At 46.3% G+C, this 23169-nt stretch overlaps 1 protein-coding gene across 1 annotated transcript in view; it reads left to right on the top strand.

Moving 5' to 3' along the window:
* The first annotated feature begins 9223 nt into the window (after window positions 1–9223).
* Window positions 9224–23169, top strand: part of lrrtm4l1 (leucine rich repeat transmembrane neuronal 4 like 1) — a 26983-nt gene continuing 13037 nt past the window's right edge. The window contains exons 1-2 of the mRNA XM_062484618.1: window positions 9224–9697; window positions 18345–19990. Coding sequence (XP_062340602.1) covers window positions 9694–9697; window positions 18345–19990 — 1650 coding nt within the window. The 5' untranslated portion in view covers window positions 9224–9693. The remainder of the gene's footprint in view (window positions 9698–18344; window positions 19991–23169) is intronic.

The following is a 23169-nucleotide window of genomic DNA, read 5'->3' as shown; positions in this document are numbered from 1 at the left end:
CTGCCCTGCCCTGCCCTCCTCTGCCTCTGCCCTGCCCTCCTCTGCCCTGCCCTGCCCTCCTCTGCCCTGCCCTGCCCTCCTCTGCCTCTGCCCTGCCCTCCTCTGCCCTGCCCTGCCCTGCCCTCCTCTGCCCTGCCCTCCTCTGCCTCTGCCCTGCCCTCCTCTGCATCTGCCCTGCCCTCCTCTGCCCTGCCCTCCTCTGCATCTGCCCTGCCCTCCTCTGCCTCTGCCCTCCTCTGCCTCTGCCCTGCCCTCCTTTGCCTCTTCCCTGCCCTCCTCTGCCTCTTCCCTGCCCCACCCTACCACTGCCTCTGTTACTGACCCTCCGCTCTTCTGCCCTGACCTACCCTGTCCTGCCCTGCCTCACCTCGCCATGCCATGCCATGCAATGCCCCACCCTACCTCTACTGCTGCCTCTGTCCCTGCCTCTGTCGTGCCTGGTTAACCATCCCTTTCGAGGTCAAGGGGCAGTGGGGCACAGGTCCGTGACGAGCAGCGGAATACATTATTCAGTCTGTTTTCTGTCTCGTTAAAGCACCATAAAGGTCTATGCTGCTGTTGTGCGCCTCATAAATAAAACTCATAAAATCTCCAGACAGCTAAGCTGAATTCTCTGCTGTCGCTGGACACACATTACCATGGTAACGTAAAGTACGTAAAATGTTTGATTTTGGTAAAGTTACATGCATTTCGTTCGTTGAATATCTGGATGTATCTGCTATATAGCTGACAACTCTGAGTCTCCAGATGCCAGCATGGGATAGGTAGAAATACAATTCCTTGTTGCGGTGCAAAAACATAGATAGTGCAGGAATCTTTTTAGTAGAATACATCTGGGATGAAGACTGTGGAGAGAACACAGACAGATGATGAGTCAGATAGGCAGTGATAGTAGGCGCTTCACAGCCTACCTGCTTACTAAGTATATCCCTCCACCGCAGAGACAAACCGCCGGAGACGTTCTCCTACCCTGCGTCACCCATGCTTGCTGTGTTAAGCCCTACCACAATTATTTCAAAGATAAGAGTTAATACACAGGGAAAAGGGCTTCTCCCACACTTCACGCTTGTCAGTCTCTCCTCCCACACCCCGGGGCACGGTTGGAGGGAAGGTGGCTTGTCTCCTCGACGCCGAGGGGTTTGTAGTTTGTTTGGCTGCCTGAAACGACGCTCTGTGCATGAAAGGGAAAGGAGAGCCTTTAGTCATGTAGCCCAGTAACTCTGAGCCAAGGCAGGGTCGGAACTGAGAGCGAGGGGGAGGGAGAGATTGAAAGGGAGAGAAAGAGATTGAGAGAAAGAATGAGCGAGAGAATGTGAGAATGAGCGAGAGAAAGAGATGATGTTGCAGTTCAATGGAGACAAAAATGTCTGTCTCTGACATGGAGATCAGGGTTTAAACCCCAGACAATATCAGTAATAGAGGTGGTTCATTGTCGGTCCATGTTAAGAAACACTCTCCATGCCTTTATTAGATTTTCTCAAATGTAAGTAGCCTAAATGTAAAACAAAAATCATTCCTCAGAGACCAAATAATGTATTTATGACCGATGTGATCTTACATGTAAAAGCACGATTAATAGTTTATGAATCAGATCCCATTTCTTGATTTTCATTAGGTTGCTATGGTTACTCTGAATGTGTGTTTTTGCTGTTGATGCGTTCATTTGTACCAGTAGGGGGGTGGACTTTATGATAAGCAAAGTTTTCGAAATGAATGGTAATATCTCGTTTCGAGGACATTTTACATTTAGTCATTTAGTAGACGCTCTTATCCAGAGCGACTTACAGTAAGTACAGGGACATTCAACTCGAGGCAAGTAGGGTGAAGTGCCTTTCCCAAGGACATAACGTCATTTTTCACAGCCGGTAATCGAACCGGCAACCTTCTGATTACTAGCCCGATTCCCTAACCGCTCAGCCACCTGACTCCTGACATTTTGTTGGGAGAGCTTTGACAGCCGTGGGGTGTTCCCTAGATCTGAGGCCAGAATAAAGCTAGAATCAAGATTACACAAAAAAACGTTCCGCTTGACAAAAGGATCACGGAGTCAAATGTAGAGCAAAGAGTGGACTCTACTCTCTTACTCACTCTCTAGTGGAAATTGAACCAGCAACATTGACGTTCTATAAGTTCAAGGTGTCCACAAGGACAACTGAGCAGTGACTGAAACAAGAGTATATTGTGTTTACTGAAACTGCTGAAGACAACAGCAACATTCAGAAACGGTTTACTTAGAGACCAAGGTTATTTAAAAACTGTTTACTGAAGCTTAAGTGTAGTCAGTGCAGTATAACCAATCATCCAGCCCAGATTCTCCTGCAGCCTCTCTCTCTGGATAGGTTTCTCTCTGGGTTGTCTGGTGACAGGTCCAATGGATGACCCGGAAGAAAGCATCTCCTCTTAGTTCTTGGCAGACCACCTTTGGTTAGCTGGAGTGCATCATGTTCACTTAGCTTTTAGATTCAAGCAACATCCTGGTAAAACGCCAGCGAGCCAGTGGCGCATATCTCTCTGCTAGTGTTCCCAGGGCCAGTGTCCACCGCCAAGATACAGTGGATCGTAATAATACGTGTCGTGAGATTGGGCCTGGAACGTTAACTCTGTCGAGCGGGCAGTTGCTGAGTGGACGTGTTTGGATCCTGAGGACACAACACAGAGAACATGAATATTCAGATTCAAAAGAGTTCGGCAAAACTGGTTCAAAGTGACACTGGTTTTTCGTAACACAACCCGCAAAAAAAGTTTATTTTCGGGCACACAACAGTGCAGTACAGCCCTTCTACTGAAATGACCGACAACCTCTACTAACCCAATCTTCTCATCTAAACCCTAGTTGAAGATTCTGGTGCTGTGATGTTAGCGATAGAAACGAGCTTCTTCGTAGCTGACGTTGCCATGGGTAACGTCCGTTGGGCTGCCAGGATCCTGCCTGTGAGAACGCCCTTTCCTGCTCATCAAAGCAATTACGGAGCGCAGGTGGGTAGCCGTTATAGAAATGTTGGTCTCAGTCTCTCTCATTGTCATTACATTTACATTACATTTATGCATTTAGCAGACGCTTTTATCCAAAGCGACTTCCAAGAGAGAGCTTTACAAAAGTGCATAGGTCACTGATCATAACAACGAGATAGCCCCAAACATTGCGGGTAGCCAAAACATGAAGCATACAATGTGAAAACCAAATAAGTGCCAAAGGGAAGAACCATAAGAGCATGTAGTTAAACAAGTTACAATTAAACAACATGAACCTCAAAAGTGCAAGGGTGTACCTGTGGAAAAAAGCAAGCAACAAAAATATATTTCACAGAGAGTACAATAGTTTTAAGTCAGTTACAACTAACCAACAAGAGCAACAAGTCTCTCAATAAGAGTCATTGTGATCCTGGAGGAAACATCAGGTCCAGCCAATCATTCTTAAGTAGCGTTGTACTCCCGGAACAAGTGCGTCTTGAGCCTTTTCTTGAAGGTGGGGAGACCATAGATATATATATGGGGGAGACAGTAAGTGTCTCTGATAGAGATGGGGAGTTGATTCCATCCAATTGTCACTGCTTATTCATCTTGTACCGTGTAGTTGAGTTGTGATGTTGTTTGAACGCAGTCACATTCCTTACAGATTAAACAGCGTCAGTGAAAGCAAACATAAACGTGAAAGAAAACTAGATAGGGTAGGCTACAATTTCTGGGAAAATTGTGAGTTGTGCTTGCAGCCTCGGAATCTGGGGCAGATTATTTAACTACCTCTACATCAATGGCAAACTTGTTGCTTAAACTAATATCAAATGTCCAAAGAAATGTAATAAAGACAAGTTTTCAAGGGTTTAGGCCTATTTACATTTCGCATTTAATATTTCTGTATCTTATAAAAACGTTTTAATAAAAAGCTATACTTATTATTTGTGAAGATGGCAGATTTGCTCCTTGTTTACACTTAAAAATACTAAGAGTGAAAGTATAGAATGAAACGAGGTCCTCTTATCTTCCTGAGAGCAAGAAGTAGGCCTTGTCACGGCCACAGCCGTGCCCCCCCCGGTTTCAGTTTTTTGCCCTGCCCTAGTGTTTCCCTGTCATTGTCTTCACCTGTCTCGTTAGCGTCATTGTGTCCACCTGTGTGTCGTTTGGTTCGTGTATTTAGGTTCCTGTTTTGTGTCCAGTCTTTGTCTTGTCCTTACTACCTGTGCCGTGTGAGTACCCTATCTGTTCCCCGGTTTGAGATTAAAACCCTTTGTTTCTACAATGCCTCGCATCTGTCCTGCGTTTGGGTCCTACCCCACCTCACACCCTGACAGGCCTACCAAGAGATAGAGACGTGGAGCTTTGAAACATCAAAACGAAGAAACTGGATGGTCCTGAAAGACTCCATCTTTCTTAGTCTGGCGGGTCTAGCATGAGAAGTCCTCTATTGACATCAGTGTTGAGTCTGTCCGCTCCAAACATCAGCAGGGATTCCACTACTTTCCGGAAAAAGTTTTTCGTTCGGTTTGACATCTGCGTGCCTCTGAGTCAGAAGCCGACTGAGGGGAGAGTGGGTCAGGAACCAGGTCGAGGTCAACCTGTGTTACTCGCCTGGTGGTAAATCCTTCTGAACAGAACCCACCTCGGGTTTCTGTTTACAGTAAATGCGATTGGACAGCAAAGAGACTGAAACACAACCTTAATCCAGCCTAAAAGAATTCTACCGGACAGTGTCAAAGACCTGACCATCTGTGCATGTTTATCTCCTCGTGACCTCATGCAGAGTTATTGACCCCGCTCTGTAGAGACAACAAACAGAAGGTTTGCGTGCATCTGGGTTGGGGTCGATTTGGGAAAATAAAATGTCTGTAAATAACTTGTCAATACAAAAAGCTACAGAAAAAGCTTTGTTCCATTGAATAACAGTTTCAAAAGAAAATGCCGACGGATTTGCTATTTCAGTTTCAATCGCGATGCGTGGAATAAAAACTGAGTGAGTAACGCCTCTAGTGTACATGTTTGTTGTGTGTGTGTGTAGTTGTGTGTGTACGTGCATGTGTGTGTGTGTGCTAGCAGGAAGATGTACCCCAGGGTGCTGTATACCCCAGAACACCTCCCCCAGCACCCTCACACCCCGCTGCCTCTGTTCCTCACCAGGGGAGACAGAAACATCACTTCCTGTTAGGCCATCGCAAGTCTGCGTCTCGTGTTAGTCGGGGGGAAGGGTGTGGAGACCTCAGAGGAGCCACTTGGGTCAGGGTGACAGTTGATGCAGCCAGGCCTCTCTCTGGGAGCTGTGCTCGGCAGTGAGAGAGAGCTCTGGGTGTGGAGAACGCGGAAGCCATCAGCTGTCATGGGAACAGACGCCCTAACAGGAAGGGCAGTGAACCCTGCGTTGGTGACTGCGATTAACACGCGCGATCGAGAGAACACGATCAATCTCGTCTCCGTGGAAAGGCTCCCGTTTTATCCTCCAGGTAACACGAAGACCTTATCTCTGTTCGTACGTATTCATTATTATATAGTCACTAAAAGAACATTACATTTACACTTTTTAGCAGACGCTCTTATCCAGAGCGACTTACAGTAAGTACAGGGACATTCCCCCCCGAGGCAAATAGGGTGAAGTGCCTTGCCCAAGGACACAACGTCATTTTGCACTGCCGGGTATCGAACTGGCAACCTTCAGATTACTGGCCCGATTCCCTAACCGCTCAGCCACCTGACTTACCGTCCTTGTAGGCCTACTGTACTAGATGACAGTTCTCTCCTGCTGAATACAGTGACGCTTTTGTGACCATATGGAAGCAGGGGGCCATATGGAAGCAGGGGGCGTATAAACACACAGAGCGATACGCGGTACAGTACAGGGGGTCAAGCCCTACACTCCAACATATCATCACAAGAATCCGGAGATGACGTGCGTATTCGTTATAATTTTACTACAGTCAGTGTGAAATACGCAGCGGAGACAAGCCACACCAGACCCCATCTGTTAGTGCTATTAGCCCATTTCGCCAACACTAAAACACACACACCCCCTCCGGCCATAGACCCTTAAAACGATTCATTGTTCATCAATGTGGAAAAGAAAATCTTTTTTTTTTCTCATTTCAGTTCTTGTAGTTCTCACTAGGCAATTTCACTGCAGATTAAAATGTGTCTATCATACTGCACCCTTGTCAAAGATCTGATTAATAATAAATCTACTTTTCCAGATATTGAATATTGTACAGTTTGAAAAATAACTCGTATTTCATTTTTGCATTTTTCCATTGAAGGCTTGATTTAAATTGTAATGATCATTGAATTGTCTACTGGTGTTGCATGATAAATTGGGTTTCAGTTTACATTTAAAAACTAGTTCAATTTATTAGCCACCAATTGTCAGGAATTGAAACACACATTTTACATTTACATTTAGTCATTTAGCAGACGCTCTTATCCAGAGCGACTTACAGTAAGTACAGGGACATTCCCCCCCAAGGCAAGTAGGGTGAAGTGCCTTACCCAAGGACACAAAGTCATTTTGCACGGCCGGGAATCGAACTGGCAACCTTCAGATTACTAGCCCAATTTCCTCACCGCTCAGCCACCTGACTCTCTGCGAGAGACCCTCCCAAGTGTACAGTGTTCCGCTTGCTTGCTGGTTGAAAGGTCACCTGTTGAAAACCCTCTTGTGTTAAGAGCATTAATATAACATGCGTGTTGTCTTTAATGATGCAGCCTCCAACCTGGAACAGCCCCTTGGAGACACCACGGTGGGCTCATACTGATGTGTCACTGTGTGGCAGGTGACAGTTGGGATTTAGTACAGTGCTGTCTCCATGATTATTTTAAAGCGAGCCACCGAATCTATCCTTCTGTCTGTGAGTCTGTCCTTTCTGTCACTTCCGCAGCGTCATGGTAATCATGGGGTCTGTTTGTTGAAGGCTGAGGTATTTTTTCTCTTCAGTTGGTCACAGAGACAGTTTTTTCCATCGGTTGTTTGGAAGCGACAAATCGGGATTCAAATAAAGTTCTACATCTGCTTTCACGCCTTTCTTTTATTATCTCTGTGTCGGAAGAGACAGAGGCATTATGGCCCAATATGTCATTCATAAATGTTACAATTTTACATAACAGTGGCACAAAACCTGCAACATATATCGCTCGCTCGCGTCACACACTTTTTTTTCTTTCTTTCTGACTGACTGTCAAATTAACAGTCAAAGGATGAAAACATCCTTTGTCAAGGACGCTGTCGTTTATTCACTAACTTCAATCCACAACTCTCATTTCTATTCTCTCTCATTTCAGGTTTCTAGAAAATGTATCCACAGAAGATTCTAAGTACACAGCAGTTCTAATCTGGAAGCAACCAGAAATATGACAAACTGAAACAATGTTGTCTCTCTCACACACACACACACACACACACACACATACACACAGAGAGTCAATCCCACACTGTGCATTCATGAATCCTATATGGATAATCACAGATGTGTCCTGAGGCATACTTTTCAGATGTTTTGCATGTAAGCCCCAACTCATTACCAGGAGAAAACAAAACTCAGTTCTCAGTTGATCTGCATAATTAAACAAAGATGTAACAAAAATATATTTGCACTCTCCCAGGTAAAGAGGAGGAGTAAACAAACATGATTTCCTTGGTACAGATAGACAATTGATGTCAGATGTATTTAATCACGGAGCAGAATGATGTAATGGAACTTCTAGTTGTAGATAAACCATCAACGCTCAATTATGGAAATATGACCTTATCTACTTGACTGAATCTTGCCTAACATGGTTGAAGAGTAAATATAAAATGGGTTATATAAGTTGAATGTGGGTTTTCAAGGTATGCTTTTTAAAGATTTTCATGCTTTGCTCATGTTTATGAAGAAGAAAAATTGTTGATGTTTTTGTATCTGATTTAATCGTAGATAAAGTTGTTGATGATGTTGTTGCTGGAGCGGCACCTACACGTTGATTATGTGTAAATATGTGTAATTGGAGAAACATAAGTTGAGATATACTGTAGCTGACATTCCTTACCGCCATTTTCTCTGAAGAATATTATGCTCGACAATGACCATTTTTATCTAAACAACCAGTCTGTATTAAATGTAATAATAATAATACTCTTCGAATAACAGTTACTGAATAACTGTCAGGCCTGCATCAAATACAGGTCAGAAAGTTACATTTTCTCTGCCAAAATGTCTCATCACAATCTGTAGTTTACTGGTTCGTGGTATTTTACCGTAGGCTACATTGAAAGCAGGCAGGACACCTTATAAAATCAATAATGTGAGTTTGAACCACTAGCCTCCAGCCCTCCACCTTTTGTTTCTAACCCGTTTAAAGTTATATCTTATTGTGTGAGTTTATGCAGGTCTTCCCCTCTCGGAAAAAGGTGAAAGACGCGGGAAAACACGATTTACAAGAAGCAGTAAATTGGTGTTAAACGTAATCTCGTGCCATTTCTACTGCCCGTGTATGACAGCAGTAGCCTATGTCCTCAAACTGTAAAATCTGAAAAGATTAAAAATGACTACTTTCCCTTTCAGCTCCCTGCTCATGAATATGATGTATCCTTTAAGGGATAGCTTATTAAATCATAACAAAATGGGGTTTGATATACTGTAGCCTACATCCAATTAAGGTCATGTCTGCCATACATTTTGGTTCCTGCTTCCGCTTCTGATAACCTTTTCAACTAGAGTTTGGATCATCTTTGACATATGCACTCCAATCAAAAAAAGAAAAACAAGCTGCCCGCTTGTCTTGACTAACACGATAATTGGGAATAATTTGGCCTCTCGTCTTTGTCAAACAGCATGTGGATTTCGACCAGTAATCCCAATTAAATAGGGTGATGATGGAGTAACCTATATTTTGCGGATCCAGTATATTCGCCAAATTACATCCTACCAGACAGCATGCAGTCAAGACTCAAAAACAATCAGTCGCGTCTCCACCATAACCATTTTTAAATTTAACTATGGTACCATTGTAACATCTAAATGTAATAGCATTTAAGTGCCGCAATGTGTAAACCGTTTCAGATAGTCGAAAAGGGGTTATTAAATATCTCTCTTTGACCGTTGCACGTTCAACCGTGGCTTCCAGTTTGAGCCACACGCAATTACTGGCAACACTGCATGGCTGCAGCGGCCCCGTTCTCTCCTCTCTCCTCAAACACGCACGCACGCACACGCACGCACACACACACACACACACACGCACACACCACGCACACACCAGACAGAGGGAGAGTCTCACCGCTCGTAACTGCACACATGCTACGCACAATGCCAGCCAGAGATAAGTAGGGTCCTTGTGCTGTGAATCCTTCAAAAACAGCAGGTATAATGTCCGTCGCAGTGTCTAGTGACTTGTTTTATAACTTTTGATCTTGAATGTATTCGGTTTTGGTTGTTAATAGTTGCCTCACGTAGGCTATCCAGGGAAGATGAGTTTAGAGCGTTGGGTGATTCTTTCAAGACGTGTTACTCGCTATTTAGACTAGCTTAGCCTCCATATAGAAAACGTGTCTTTAAAGTCATGGATGTAAATCTAAATGTTTTATTATGACGACGCCAGGTGAGCCAGTCGCCTTAGTCTAGTGAGACCGAGCGCGCATCGTCCGCAGACAGTGCAAAGCACTGTTGTCGAGCGGTGCTGCGCATCGTGATTTTAATCGAGGATTAAGCTGCCCAACACCGAGGAAGGACGAGGTACACCGACATGGGTAAGTGAAAACATTCAAATTAAAAGCGACTCTCTCCGGAGATTAGTGAGCACGGTTCCATTTCAATTGGAGCACACATGTTCTTTTTCATATAGGAAAAACTCTTTGTAGCCCTTTCAGTCAGTCGACTGCGTTTGCAGGTATGTTGCTGATAGTAGTATGCTAAAATATCATAAAGGTTCTCATCATGACACGTCTGTAAATTGATAAAATAACAATACCTGACAATTATTTATTATTGCGTGCATTTTTTTTTAAATAATTCCCTTCATCTTCCATACCACAAACTCGTTGGTTTGTGTTTGGGTAATTGGGTATGCAATAATCTGTGGCAATATGCACATTTTTATGTTGAGTCATTCACAGTTGAAGTTTTGGTTGGCATAATACAAACAAAATATGCATTGCTTATGTGCTTATGATACTGAGCAGAACAGACAAGATGTCAGCAAGGTTTCAAGGTAACTGCAGGGGAAGATGAAACGACGTTCGTGGTCCACCTCTCTTTGTGGCTCATTCCCCTGTTGACTCAAAGATGGTGACTAGTTAGGGCCCATCAATCACGATAAATCAAGCCTCATTCAGTCTGGTTCTCCTGACAAAACAGTGAAGAACAACTCCGTCCGATTTAGCTTGGTGCCGACCGACGCCGCTAATTAGTGGACATTCTTCTTCTGAATTCAACCCTGCCACAGTCCGCTGAGCACCCCTGTTGGCCAGAGTAATGCTCATCACCTGCTCTGTTGGAGTGGAGGGTCTGGTTGTTGCTCCAGTGGCACGATCCTTGTCCACACCTGTCTCTCTGACTGCTCCCCGGGGCAGCATCCCTGAGACAAGCCCCAGTCTGGGTCTGAGGACGCCCTGCTAGGACGACACTCTTGGCCAAGTAAAGGACGCGATAATGAGCTGTCCTCTCTGTCACTTTTACTGCCACATACTTCAACAGTCATGTCACCAACTCTCTCCCCCCTCTCCCCCTGCAAAGCCTGAAGGTGGATCACCGGGTGAAGGGGAGCATTCACATCTGATGTGACCTGTTCGCTGAGTGATGGGTTTTCCGTGGGCAGGGACTCAAAACACTGTATTTTCTTGTTGTTGTTGGTTACTGAGGGGGATAATGTGATGTCAAGGTGCAGCCACAAAGACACAGTCACACAGCACCAGCTGTTAATTGAAGCGATGGCACAAAACAACAGATGAGATTCAGTGCCAAAGTTTGCTCAGGCATGATCTCAACACGGATATGTTCCTGTAAAATGGGCAAAGAATAATAATCTGTGAGTCCAGAGAAACATTGTCTCAAATGATCCTGACAGAATTGCTGTTCCAGTTTCCAGGTTCATTATGCTTCTTTGGGGACAAGAGCAATTCAATGATGTTAAAGAGACAACCAATTACATCGTTTTATTAGGGATCGGCTATTGTAACTGAGCACCCGAGATAATGAGGATGTATAAGCCATGGTCCAGCACCCAGCTGGGTTCCTTTGCTCCACTGCTGTGGCTGTCTTGTTGTCTGACTAATCTACAGTCTGTTCCACGCCTCGAACATGGTAATCAGCCAAACGCACCAGAACTTGTAAGACAACGCTGAGCAGATCTTCTCAGATTCGCAGGAACCTGACTTTTTAGTCTGCCAACTGTGTCACGCCCGACGTTTGTTAAAACGCGAACTGTGAAGAGAGATTCAGATCGAGCCGTGTGATTTCTACGGTCAGGAGACCGTGAATAGCTCGTAGGTTGGTTTTCTGGATGTTGTTACGAGTTCATTTTCTCTCTATATGCTGCCTTTAGGAAACCTAATTAGAAGCTCTGGGGTAAATTTTCACTGTTATGCAGATGATACTCAGCTATATATGTCTATAAAGTCTGGAGAATTTCCACATGCTATGGAAAAATGTGTTTCTAGGTTGAGAGCTTGGATGACTGCAAATTTCCTTCTTCTAAATTCGGATAAAACCGAGGTTCAAATTTTCGGTCCTAAAAAATATAGAAATAATTTTTCCAATCTGACCTTAGACCTAGACGGCGTCAAAGTCTCTCAAAGCCAGCTAGTAAAAAATGTAGGAGTCACAATGGACCCAGACCTTTCGTTTGAGTACCATATTAAGCAAATTACTAGAACTTTTTTCCATCTACGTAATATTGCCAAAATACGAAGATTTCTCTCAAAGGATGATGCCGAAAAACTAATACATGCATTTGTTACGTCCCGATTGGACTATTGCAATGTGTTGTTCTCTGGCCTCCCAATTACCCACCTAAAAAATTTACAGCGGGTGCAAAATGCTGCTGCTAGACTATTGACCAGAACAAGAAAGTTTGATCACATAACATCTACTCTTGTCTCTCTACACTGGCTCCCTATCCAAGCCAGAGCTGACTTCAAAGTTCTACTACTAACCTACAAATCTCTGCATGGATTGGCACCACTGTACCTCTCCGGTCTCCTTGCACCCTATTGCCCCGCAAGGACACTTAGATCTCAAGATGCCGGCTATCTGGTGGTTCCCAAAATTAAGAAAAAAACAGCTGGAGGTAGGGCGTTCTCATATAGAGCGCCTCTTCTCTGGAATAAACTACCCGTCTCAATTAGGGAGTCTGATACTGTTTCGACGTTTAAAATTAGGTTAAAAACATTATTGTTTAGTCAATTCTACGACTGTTAAAGGTAAGTATGTTACTAGTTGGAGGCAACGGGGGACGGGTTGTTTCCATCCTTATTCTTTAACCCTCGTGCTGCCTTCGGGTCACATGACACAAAGGTTCATAACGAACCATCGTTGTGTTTACCCAATTTTACCCAATACAAAAACAAATTAAAATAATTTTCTTTTAACCTTTGCAATGTGGGGGGTCTGAGACAGCCCAACGGTTAAAAGAAAATGCTTCACTTTGTCTTTGTATGCGGTAAATCTGTCGCAATACGACGGTGGGTCACAATGACTGATGGGTCAGAATGACCCGAAGATAACACAAGGGTTAAGTATAACTTATTTTAGAGTTCTCTTCCCCTGGAACAGATTTCATGTTCCAAATGAGGGGGGCTGTCGCTGTCTTGGTGTGTGGGGTTGCATCAAATTCCCCTTTTTTGCTCTGTTAAATTGCTGCACCAGTCCACACTTGACCGGTGGGGATCTCATTCTATTATGACTGTAACTGTTAGCTGCTCCTGGCATTCTCTAATCCCTGCTCTCCTCTCTCTGTCCCCCCCCCACACACATCCCTTGTGGTGTGGGGGGTTTGAGTTGTCAGCACCTGCCTGGTCGTCGGTCAGCCAACGCTGGACCTGGTCGCGAGTCTCCCGGTCCTGTCCTACATCTATAAAGTTGAATAATGGATTTTGGTGTTTTAAAAACCCATCGACACTGTATGACTATGTTTAGCCTGTGTTCTGCTCCTCTCTCCCACCAACCGTCTCTGGAGGAGGGGATCCCTCTCTGAATTGCTCCTCCCAAGGTTTCTTCCATTTTTTTTTCTCCTGTTGAGAGTTTTTTGGGAGTTTTTCCTTGTCTTCCTTGAGGGTTTAGGTTGGTTGAGGGGCAGTTCTATGGGCATATGTGAAGCCCTCTGTGACATGCTTGCGTGTAAAAAGGGCTATACAAATAAATTTGATTTGATTTGATTCAACCTCTGTACTGTAACCTGTTCACAGGAAGTTTAAAGAACAATGTAACTGTAAACGTTGCGGCAGCCAAAACCATGTTTAACAGTCTTTTTCATGTTGCCTTGTCCCACAAGCCTGAATTCCTTTCTATCAGCTCTGTTCTATGTTGTATGTACGTGGGGTTGCAGGGTGAAGGATAAGGCTGTTCCTTACTCATAATGTGTGCAGACAACCGTGGATTTCAGATCTTTATTTAATTGAGTAGGTCTGGAATATTCATGCAGACGCTCTAGACAGCATTTGACACCCGTGATCTTGGTGTTGCGTAAAATCAGAAATGTGTAGGTGTACTGAAGCACTATTTTCCGTGAATATGTTCCTCCTCACTCTGTTATCAGCGTTACGAGTCTTGGAGAAGGCCCATTTCAAGGGCAGGCTACAGTGAGAGATTTCCTCATTGGAGTCACACAGAAAGAGCTTGAGAGCAGATTTAATTTGTTTTCTTCCTTTCTTTTTGTTGTTTCCTAGGCTTTTTCTTCTAAAAAAATTAATATACTGTGCAAATCCCTCCCTCCCCTCCTACTCAGATCATCCCAGGAAGGCAGGGGGAACTGGCCTGCAGGTCTGCTTCGCCAGGCCAATCTCATGTCTCCCTCAGTCCAGACAATAATTGAGGTTATAAAGTGTGTCCGTCGATTTAGCTGAAAGTTTAATACATGCCCACTTATTCTAGTGGGTGTTTTCTTTTAACCCGCCGACAAATGTATGTCTCTGTGATGATAACCAGAGCCATGGGATCTAAAGGGAACTTTCTATGGTTCCTCTGCTGTTAAACTGGCTCAGCTATACCTATAAAAGAAGCTTTTATCATAAATCAGTGAATTTATACTGACTCTTGCCTCTGCTGTGAATTGAAATTACAGCTTGTTCCAATTTTCAAATTAATGGGCGTAAAATAATGGGTTTTAAGTGTGTAAAAGGTACTTCATTTCAATATTGCAATTTCAGTGCGACCAATTAATCTCTGTTGCATGATGGCTGCCTCACATTGATAATATGTCACAGTCCTTTGGCTTAAAAGTCTTTTTAATTGTATATGTCTTAAATCTGAGTGAACACACTCAATAATGCCATAGATTACACATAGTGTGCTGGGACAGAGCTTGTCTAAGCAGTATCATAGTTTTAAAACCCTCAGTGTTAGAGGAAGACACTTTGTACGCTGAATCTTTGCATTACTCCTCTTAGAAACTAACAACCCTTTAAACTCCTGACATTTATGGAAGCCTCCGTGAAGTTTAGTCAGATACTCCAATCAAAGCCACCGCCGTCTAACTTCTGTGTCAGTCTTACTGTGTTCTCCATCACTGTGTGAACCACCAGTTCCATAAAACTCAATGTGCTATTCCGTTTTGTATTTATTAAAGATGACACAGTTTGAAGATAATTCAGTTTAGGAACCGTCCCATCAAACAACGTTTGATGGCCACTTTATTATGAAGCGCTATCAGAGGACAACACGACTTGTAAACATTTCCGAGGTTCCTTGTTTTACCTAATCAACTTTGTCCTGCGCAGTGAGAAAGCAAGTCTTGAACTATAACAAGCTCAGAAGGATCCAAGCGAGTCTTCACTTTTCCGAAGTGGGATGTATTTTACCTTGTCAGCTCTGGTGAGCCTCAAACATCAAACACACACATTACCCAGTTCCAAGGTACCCTTACACTTTCAATTCTTAGAAGTGCTCCATCGCACTCCTCTTTCTCTCTCTCTCCTTTCCTCCCTCTCTCTCCCCCTCTATCCCTCCCTCCCTCTATCTTCCCTCCCTCCTTCTCTCCCCTCTCTCTCTGTCTGAGCTGGCCTCCCACTTGGCCACTCTGTGTAATAGCCTTTGCGTCAGTCCAGTGGAGCGCTTTGCATTCGGATGAAATATCAACTTGTCGTTGGGCCAAAGAGGAGGACAGCTGACTGGGGGCATGGCTGCCAGAATCTAACCTTTCTTCTCAATCTTAAATAATTTCCAATGTCTTGCTTTTAAATGAACTGGCCGGCGTCAGAAGATGCCCTGTGCGGTGATTTCAAAGCAACAAGAATACAAGCTCAAAAGATTCTGCACCGAAGGTGACCCCTTACATGTTTTCTTTTGTAGAATCCAGCGCTTTCAAATCTGAAAGTTGAGAATGTCTTGAGGTTCCCATGTGCTAGCAGCTATGCCTGCCCTTGGGCCTTTGAAATAAAAAAAATTAAAAGACATTGAAGTGAATCAAGGGATGGACTGCATTCCCCAACCACCATAGGATGGCTGTGCCATCACTTGAGAGAAATGTTAATTGGTGTTTACATTTGACATTTTAGTCATTTAGCAGACGCTCTTATCCAGAGCGACTTACAGTAAGTACAGGGACATTCCCCCCGAGGAAAGTAGGGTGAAGTGCCTTGCCCAAGGACACAACGTCATTTTTGCAAGGCCGGGAATCGAACCAACAACCTTCTGATTAATAGCCCAACTCCCTAACTGCTCAGCCATCTGACCCCCCACCCCCTTGGTGTTCCTCCCCCAAGGTTTGCATGTATGTTCAGTGCTTTATGGTTTGCCTGATGTGCCGTGTGCACTTGTCCCTGTAGTAAGTAATTGAAGTCTTCCTTTGCCCTTCCGCTGTTCTTTCCAACCCCATGTGTAGGCCTAGCCCGACAGGGAGTCCGGTGGCTGAGCGGTTAGGGAATCGGGCTAGTAATCTGAAGGTTGCCAGTTCGATTCCTGGCTGTGGCAAATTACGTTGTGTCCTTGGGCAAGGCACTTCACCCTACTTGCCTCGGGGGGAATGTCCCTGTACTTCTGTACAGGGACATTGGAGACGCTCTGGATAAGAGCGTCTGCCAAATGACTAAATGTACATAGACAGGCTTTTGGCATTCCGATTTGTCTTACGCTATTTATCTTCGGAGCATTGTTGATTAATACTGTCTTAGGCTGGTGGTGTACAGAACATTAGTCCACCTTGTGATGTAAAGACTATAGATGGACGCTCCATTAAGTCCTGATACATGGGAAATCAGTTTATGTCCGAACGAACGACGCGTCACATTTAATGACCAGTAATGACCGGTGATCAATCAGAGATACAAAGCAACGTGCCTCATGTTCCTCAATGAGCCCCCAGGGTGCGTTATATAGACACTTCCAGTGGGTTTTTATCGCTTCACGTCCGCTCAGAGATCTATGTTGAGAGGATGCGTGCTAATTAGCGCAGTCGTCTCGCGGAGGCGTGAATGAGCCAGAAGCTGAGCGAGCCACAGCTCACGAGAATATCAGCAGGAGACTTGGCAATTTTTTTTCCTTCTTCTGCGGTTTTACCACATTCCCCTTTGAAGTCTGAGCATGCGTGTCAAGACAGGATGCTGGTTGCTAAGAGGCGGATGAGTGGGGTTCTCTCGGAGTCTTTCAGAGGGAAACTTCTAATTGTTCCAATGGGATTAGCATTGAGGTTAAACTGATGACTCGGTAGATTTCCGGGGATGCTTAGCTGGCTGTCGTTGTGGCACTCGCAATGAAGGTGATGGCTGTTTGGCTTGCGCGACTTCCCTGCAACTCGACACCACGCACAACATTTCTGATTTATTACTGAAGACAGCTTGAAAATTGCGCAAGATGGATGTTTTCACAGAGATTCCCTAGATTCCACAAACAGTATTTGTGGGGGCAAACCTTGTTTGTTTACCCTAGTAGGCCTACAGGGGCTGTTCTGATTGTCCCAAAACAAGTTGAAACATGGATTGACATGATGGAATAGATAGGCTAACCTACCCAGGAGGCAAACAACAATCTTACACAGACCCCTATTTTCAGTGAAAACTAACACAAGCTAATCTAGGAAACCCCTGAAACTCACGTCTCTTTATTTAGAGCCAAAGCCTACAAAGGAGTTGAAATCGAGTTGTCAAACAATTCAAAGGAGACTTGAGTCACACCGGTTTATTGAGTGTCGGTTGTTCACGAGGTGGTCTGTAGCGTGGGGATAGTATGATGATACCGTATTAAAGCTTTCCCAAACTCACCACCGGTAATGGTTATGGTAATCATTCCACGACAAAACTGTACCAACAGCTCGATCCAATCAATTTCAGTCACACGTGAGATTAAGAATAGCCCACTGTGACGCTGAGTTGGGTTGCCTCTGTGCCATGGTACTGTTTATGCCTACGGTCAGATTTCGAAACTATTTTTTTTTAATTCGCCTTTTTTAAAATAAGTCTTTCCTAGAAGAAGTTGTGGGCTATCAAACTATACTCACTCAACAGTTGGGGTATTTTGGGATTGGCATAGTAATAAAGGCTAATGTTGCTTCATATCATCCATCCCATTTATCGTTCGCAAGAACAATTGTCTTTGACTCTGACCCTGAAGGGCTAGCATCTGCTAGTTTCCTGTTATGAACCGTGTGCGCGTGTGTATGTGTGTGTGTATGTGTGTGTGTGTGTGGGGGGGGGGGTAACTCACAACAGGCAACATCTCCATTAGAGAGCAATACAAATTCTCTGTGTGGAAAAGATTTGAAATGAGGATAATATTAGATTTTCTCCTGTGCAAGATGCATCTAGACAGTATGATCAAAGCTTGGATTTGTTGAAGGGTTGTGCAGAGCCGAGTCTTGGTGTGTTTAATCTCCTACCTTGTTTTTAAAACCTCCCTGTGATCTGTCTACATGAAGATTAGTGACATAGACTGCACCCTGTAAACCGAGCACACAGATCAAAGATGACACAGATAAGATTATTTGAAAACTATTATTCCTGGGCTGAAGGAGAACACATGACAAGACAATGAGAACAACGACCGGTTTCTCTTTCATTTTAATTCTGAAAATACAGAGGGGGAGATGACACAGCTTGCTGTAGTGGAGGATAATGGAAGCGACATGGGTCACAGGCAGGTGCTGGAAAAGGCAGACATCGTTTTCCATCTCACCCATGAATATGTAAATGTTCAGGCTGTTCCTGTTCTCTAATGCTCTCCCTCCCCCTCTCCCCTCTGTCTCGGAAGGTTCTGTTCTTTTTGACGGACGGCCGCCGCACCTCCTCCTCCCCCTCCTCCTCCTCCTGCCGGCCCTGCTCCTGCTCTGCTCTGCCGAGCGCACCTGCCCCAACAGCTGCCGCTGCGAGGGGAAGATCGTCCACTGTGAGTCGGCCGGCTTCCAGGACGTCCCCGAGAACATCTCGGTGGGGTGCCAGGGCCTGTCCCTGCGCTACAATGACCTGCACACCCTGCTGCCTTACCAGTTCGCCCACCTTAACCAACTCCTGTGGCTCTACCTGGACCACAACCAGATCTCCGCCCTGGACAGCCGGGCGCTTCAGGGCGTCCGCCGGCTGAAGGAGTTGATCCTGAGCTCCAACCGGATCACGTCGCTCCACAACGCCACCTTCCACGGGGTGCCCAACCTGCGCAGCCTGGATCTCAGCTACAACAAGCTGGAGGTTCTGCAGGCGGGGCAGTTCCACGGGCTCCGGAAGTTGCAGAACCTTCACCTGCGTTCCAACGGGCTCACCAACGTCCCCATACGAGCCTTTCTTGAGTGCCGGAGTTTGGAGTTTCTGGACCTGGGCTACAACCGCATCAAGGTGCTGACCAGGACCACCTTCCTGGGCCTGCAAAGGCTCATGGAGCTGCATCTCGAGCACAACCAGTTCTCCAGGATCAACTTCTTTCTGTTTCCGCGCCTGGCCAACCTTCGGTCCCTCTACCTGCAGTGGAACCGCATCCGAGCGGTGAACCAGGGCCTGCCCTGGACCTGGCACACCCTGCAGAAGCTCGACCTCTCTGGAAACGAGATCCAGGCCCTGGATCCGGCCGTGTTCCACTGCCTGCCCAACCTCCAGATCCTCAACCTGGAGTCCAACAAGCTGGCCAACGTCTCCCAGGAGGCGGTGTCTGCCTGGATCTCCCTGACCTCCATCAGCCTGGCGGGCAACATGTGGGACTGTGGGACTGGCATCTGCCCCCTGGTGGCCTGGCTGAGGAACTTCAGAGGCACCAAAGACACCACCATGATCTGCAGCAGCCCTAAGTCCCTGCAGGGCGAGAAAATCATGGAGGCGACCAGGAACAGCGCCATCTGTGACGAGAGTGAGTATTTCCAAACGGAGACCCCCTCACCAACGCCAGAACTAATTCCCGAGACCACCCCCGACCCCACCTTCGCTCCCACCAACCCGCCTCCGCCCCTCCCCCCACCAACCACCCTGTCGCCCCTTCCACCGCCCCGACCCCAGCCCCTCCCACGCCCCACCTTCCCCAGCCAAGGAGGGATGGACCCCCGCGACGCCCCTCCCCGCGCCCCGCCCTCCCTCGACAGCCCGCCGCTCACCCTGTCCCCCGAACTGCAGCACATGTCCTTCCACAAGGTGGTGGTGGGAAGCGTGGCGCTTTTCTTCTCCGCGTCGCTCGTCCTCACCGTCCTGTACGTGGCGTGGAGGCGTTACCCGGGCGCCGCTCGCCTGCTGCAGCAGCGCTCCATGGTGGGGCGCAAACGCCGGAAAAAGAGCCCTGAGCCGGAGCAGAACTTGAGCTCCCAGCTACAGGAGTACTACATGAGTTATAATCCGGCCGCCAACCCAGAGGTTCTGGAGGTGCTGGGCAACGGCTCTGGGGCGTGCACCTGCACCATCTCAGGCTCCAGGGAATGCGAGGTATGACCCTTCGCATCAGACGATTTAACAAACTCATCTCCCACCCTCCTCAAAAAAACACAAAGGCTCCAGGGAGAGAGGTAAATCTTCCGATGCTTCTTGGCCATGGTAGGCATGTCTTCAGGCATGGGCCTCCTGGGGCAGGCCGTGGATCAGGGGTAAGCACCCTCACCTCTTGGTTCGTAAGACGGCCCATCACCCCCCCCACGTCTGAGAGGTTTTTATAGAGGTCGATTGGTTTGGATTCACGGACGCCAACCGGGGACAGTAAATGTGGGGTTGAGAACCAAGAGGCAACGGCGCTTACCTCGGGTCCAGAGCCCGACCGCTAAAAACACACAATCTCTTCTGTCACGACTTTCTTTTCATGGCTCTAACAGCACTGCTTGGTTTTCCAAAAGTGTTTTTCTAAAGGTCATTAGAGCGGACTGCTTTTTCTATTTCTGTTTTCTTTCTAATTTGTGCTGTGTTTTCAGACACGTTGTGTCGTGAATTGCTAAGTCTTGGTCAGAGCTTGGTCACAAACACACAGCCACACAGCCTACTCAGCCTCCTCTTCTCTCCGCGGTCGCATGCAGCGGAACGCTAATTGTTACATGGATGGTAGAATAGTCACACTTAGGAAACACTTGTTGTGAACTGTGCTGTGTGCTGTTGTCTTGGTGGTTTGTGTTTGTTGTGGCAACCAAGTGAGCAGCACACAGTTAAGAGACGGTTATGCGTAGCGGAGAAAGATTTAAGCACAGCAAGTGCGTTTTATTTTTTAAATGGTATTGGGGCACCCTGGTAGCTCATGTAGGCAGAGGATTTTATGAAAATGGCCCAAAAATATATCTTGTACCTAGAAAATGTAACAAGAAAGACAAAACTATAACAGTGTTCAGTGCCTCTGATCATACATTCACCATAAATGTGTAGCGGGGTTTGCTCGTTTAAAGATAGAAATACTTAATTTATCATAAAGTCTCGGGGCACCACCCTAATATTGGTTTAGGACATTAGGGAATCCTATGTTTAATATGTAATAATCAGTCTCATCTTTAGGAATGAATTCGTTCTAAGCGTAGAGCCAATCGTAACATCAGTGAACACGCACGTCAAAATATCTTTACAATGAATTTATTCAAGTAAGGTAAACAGATCTTATGAACAAGTAGGATTATGGGTTTGATATGACAGATTGGTTTCAATGAACAGAATGAAATGGTCTAATTTAAAGAAAGACAGAAATTGTACAGTCAATGATTACATCCTTACAAATCATAAAAAGAGCTCACGCCAATGCCATGTCGAGGAGGAAAGAGCGTTAGCCATAGTTACGTTTGATCAGGGGTTGATCAATGATGTTGAGGGCGGTTTGCGCCAAAGGTCCATTTGAAGAATCTGAAGTCACAGCGCGGCTGCGCTGGGTCTGAGGTGACTGAGTCTGCGGGATCTCAGTGAAGTCGCATTTGGAATTGCGTTTTTGGTTCTTCTGTTGAAACGTCCAGATAGTGACGCGTTCACTATGAAGTTGAATCTCAGGAGAAGCTTGGCGACGTCCTTTGGAACGCCAATCCTGATGGCGTTCATGCCATGGTCGGTTTCGCTGGAGTCAGAGATTGATGGTCATCTTAGGGCTTTATACAGTTCGAGAGAGGACCCGTCTGGGGTCAGATGTGGATTGGGGGAAGCTGGGTTCTCAACTCCCCCCTCCTTCCTGGGGCAAACTAGTTACACAGTGAGTGTATGGAAAGTGTGTGAAATTTCTGACTAATGCGAGTCAATGTCTACCTGGCTGCACATAGGGGCATGTGTGATCTATAGGCTTGTTGCCAGGGTTTCTTTGTGTAATGTATGTATCACAGTGAAGGCAATGTAAAGAAGCATTATCGCTGGCAAGTTAGAAACAGATTTTTACAGATAGGGTTACACCTGGAAGGGGGGGGGTGTGATCAGGGGAAGCTAACTACTGCAAGACAAACATAAAATCGATTTCAGGCAAAATCACAACACGGATTAACAACGAATCTATCAGCGTTGGTTCGGAATCAACGTGATGGAGTGAATGTTGCTGGCAGACCTCTCCTTTAATGGGAGTGGTAGAAGTAGGAGTGATGGACTGAATGTTGCTGGCAGACCTCTCCTTTAATGGGAGTGGTAGAAGTAGGAGTGATGGAGATCCTCTTGCTCAGAGCCTGCAAGCCTGCTTGCCCATTACTGCCTAGTAAACAGTAGCTGTCCGCCTTTTTAACAGTGAGCCTTCTCCCTCTCCCTGTGTTTCTCTGGCTCTGCTGCCAGGCTCCAGCGGCCTGGGTCCTCCCTCTCCTCTACACCCCCCCAGCGGGAGGTGGAGGAGGGGACAGAGGGGAGGAGAGAGGGGGGTAGAGGACTGGGGAGGGAGGGAGGGAGGGGAGGGGATAGAGGACTGGGGAGGGAGGTGGAGGAGGGGAGGGAGGTGGAGGAGGGGACAGAGGGGAGGAGAGAGGGGGGTAGAGGACTGGGGAGGGAGGGAGGGAGGGGAGGGGATAGAGGACTGGGGAGGGAGGTGGAGGAGGGGAGGGAGGTGGAGGAGGGGACAGAGGGGAGGAGAGAGGGGGTAGAGGGAGGGAGGGGAGGGGATAGAGGACTGGGGAGGGAGGTGGAGGAGGGGAGGGAGGTGGAGGAGGGGACAGAGGGGAGGAGAGAGGGGGTAGAGGGAGGGAGGGGAGGGGATAGAGGACTGGGGAGGGAGGTGGAGGAGGGGAGGGAGGGAGGGAGGGGAGAGGGGGGTAGAGGACTGGGGAGGGAGGGGAAGGGTGAGGCAGGGAGGGATGAGAGAACGGGTTAGGGAACTGGGGAGGGAGGGCAACTGACTGGGGAGACAGAGAGAGGCAGGGAGGGGTTAGACCCCCTCCCATCTGTTTATGAATTTTTTATGATAATCTTTAGAAGAGCTCAAGTCAAATGCGTAATTCTAAAGCCTATGATATGGGTTTAATGCAGATCTCCCCACCAGGATGGAGTGTATTTATTCCTGCACTGGGGTAATTACAATCAGCCGCCCCAACACTGAGAATCGACTTCCTTTGATCTCAGAAAACGTGCCTCCTCGCTTAGATGCACTATTTTATCAATGGTTACGCACCTGGAGTGATATATCAAAAGGGGATTATCCAAGTTCTGAAAGGTAGTTGGGGAGAGAGAGAGAGAGAGAGAGA

The sequence above is a fragment of the Osmerus eperlanus genome, chromosome 18, assembly GCF_963692335.1.
Source record: "Osmerus eperlanus chromosome 18, fOsmEpe2.1, whole genome shotgun sequence".
Taxonomy (NCBI): domain Eukaryota; kingdom Metazoa; phylum Chordata; class Actinopteri; order Osmeriformes; family Osmeridae; genus Osmerus; species Osmerus eperlanus.
Note: the sequence above shows the minus strand (reverse complement) of the source record. Positions and strands in the feature narration are given on the sequence as shown.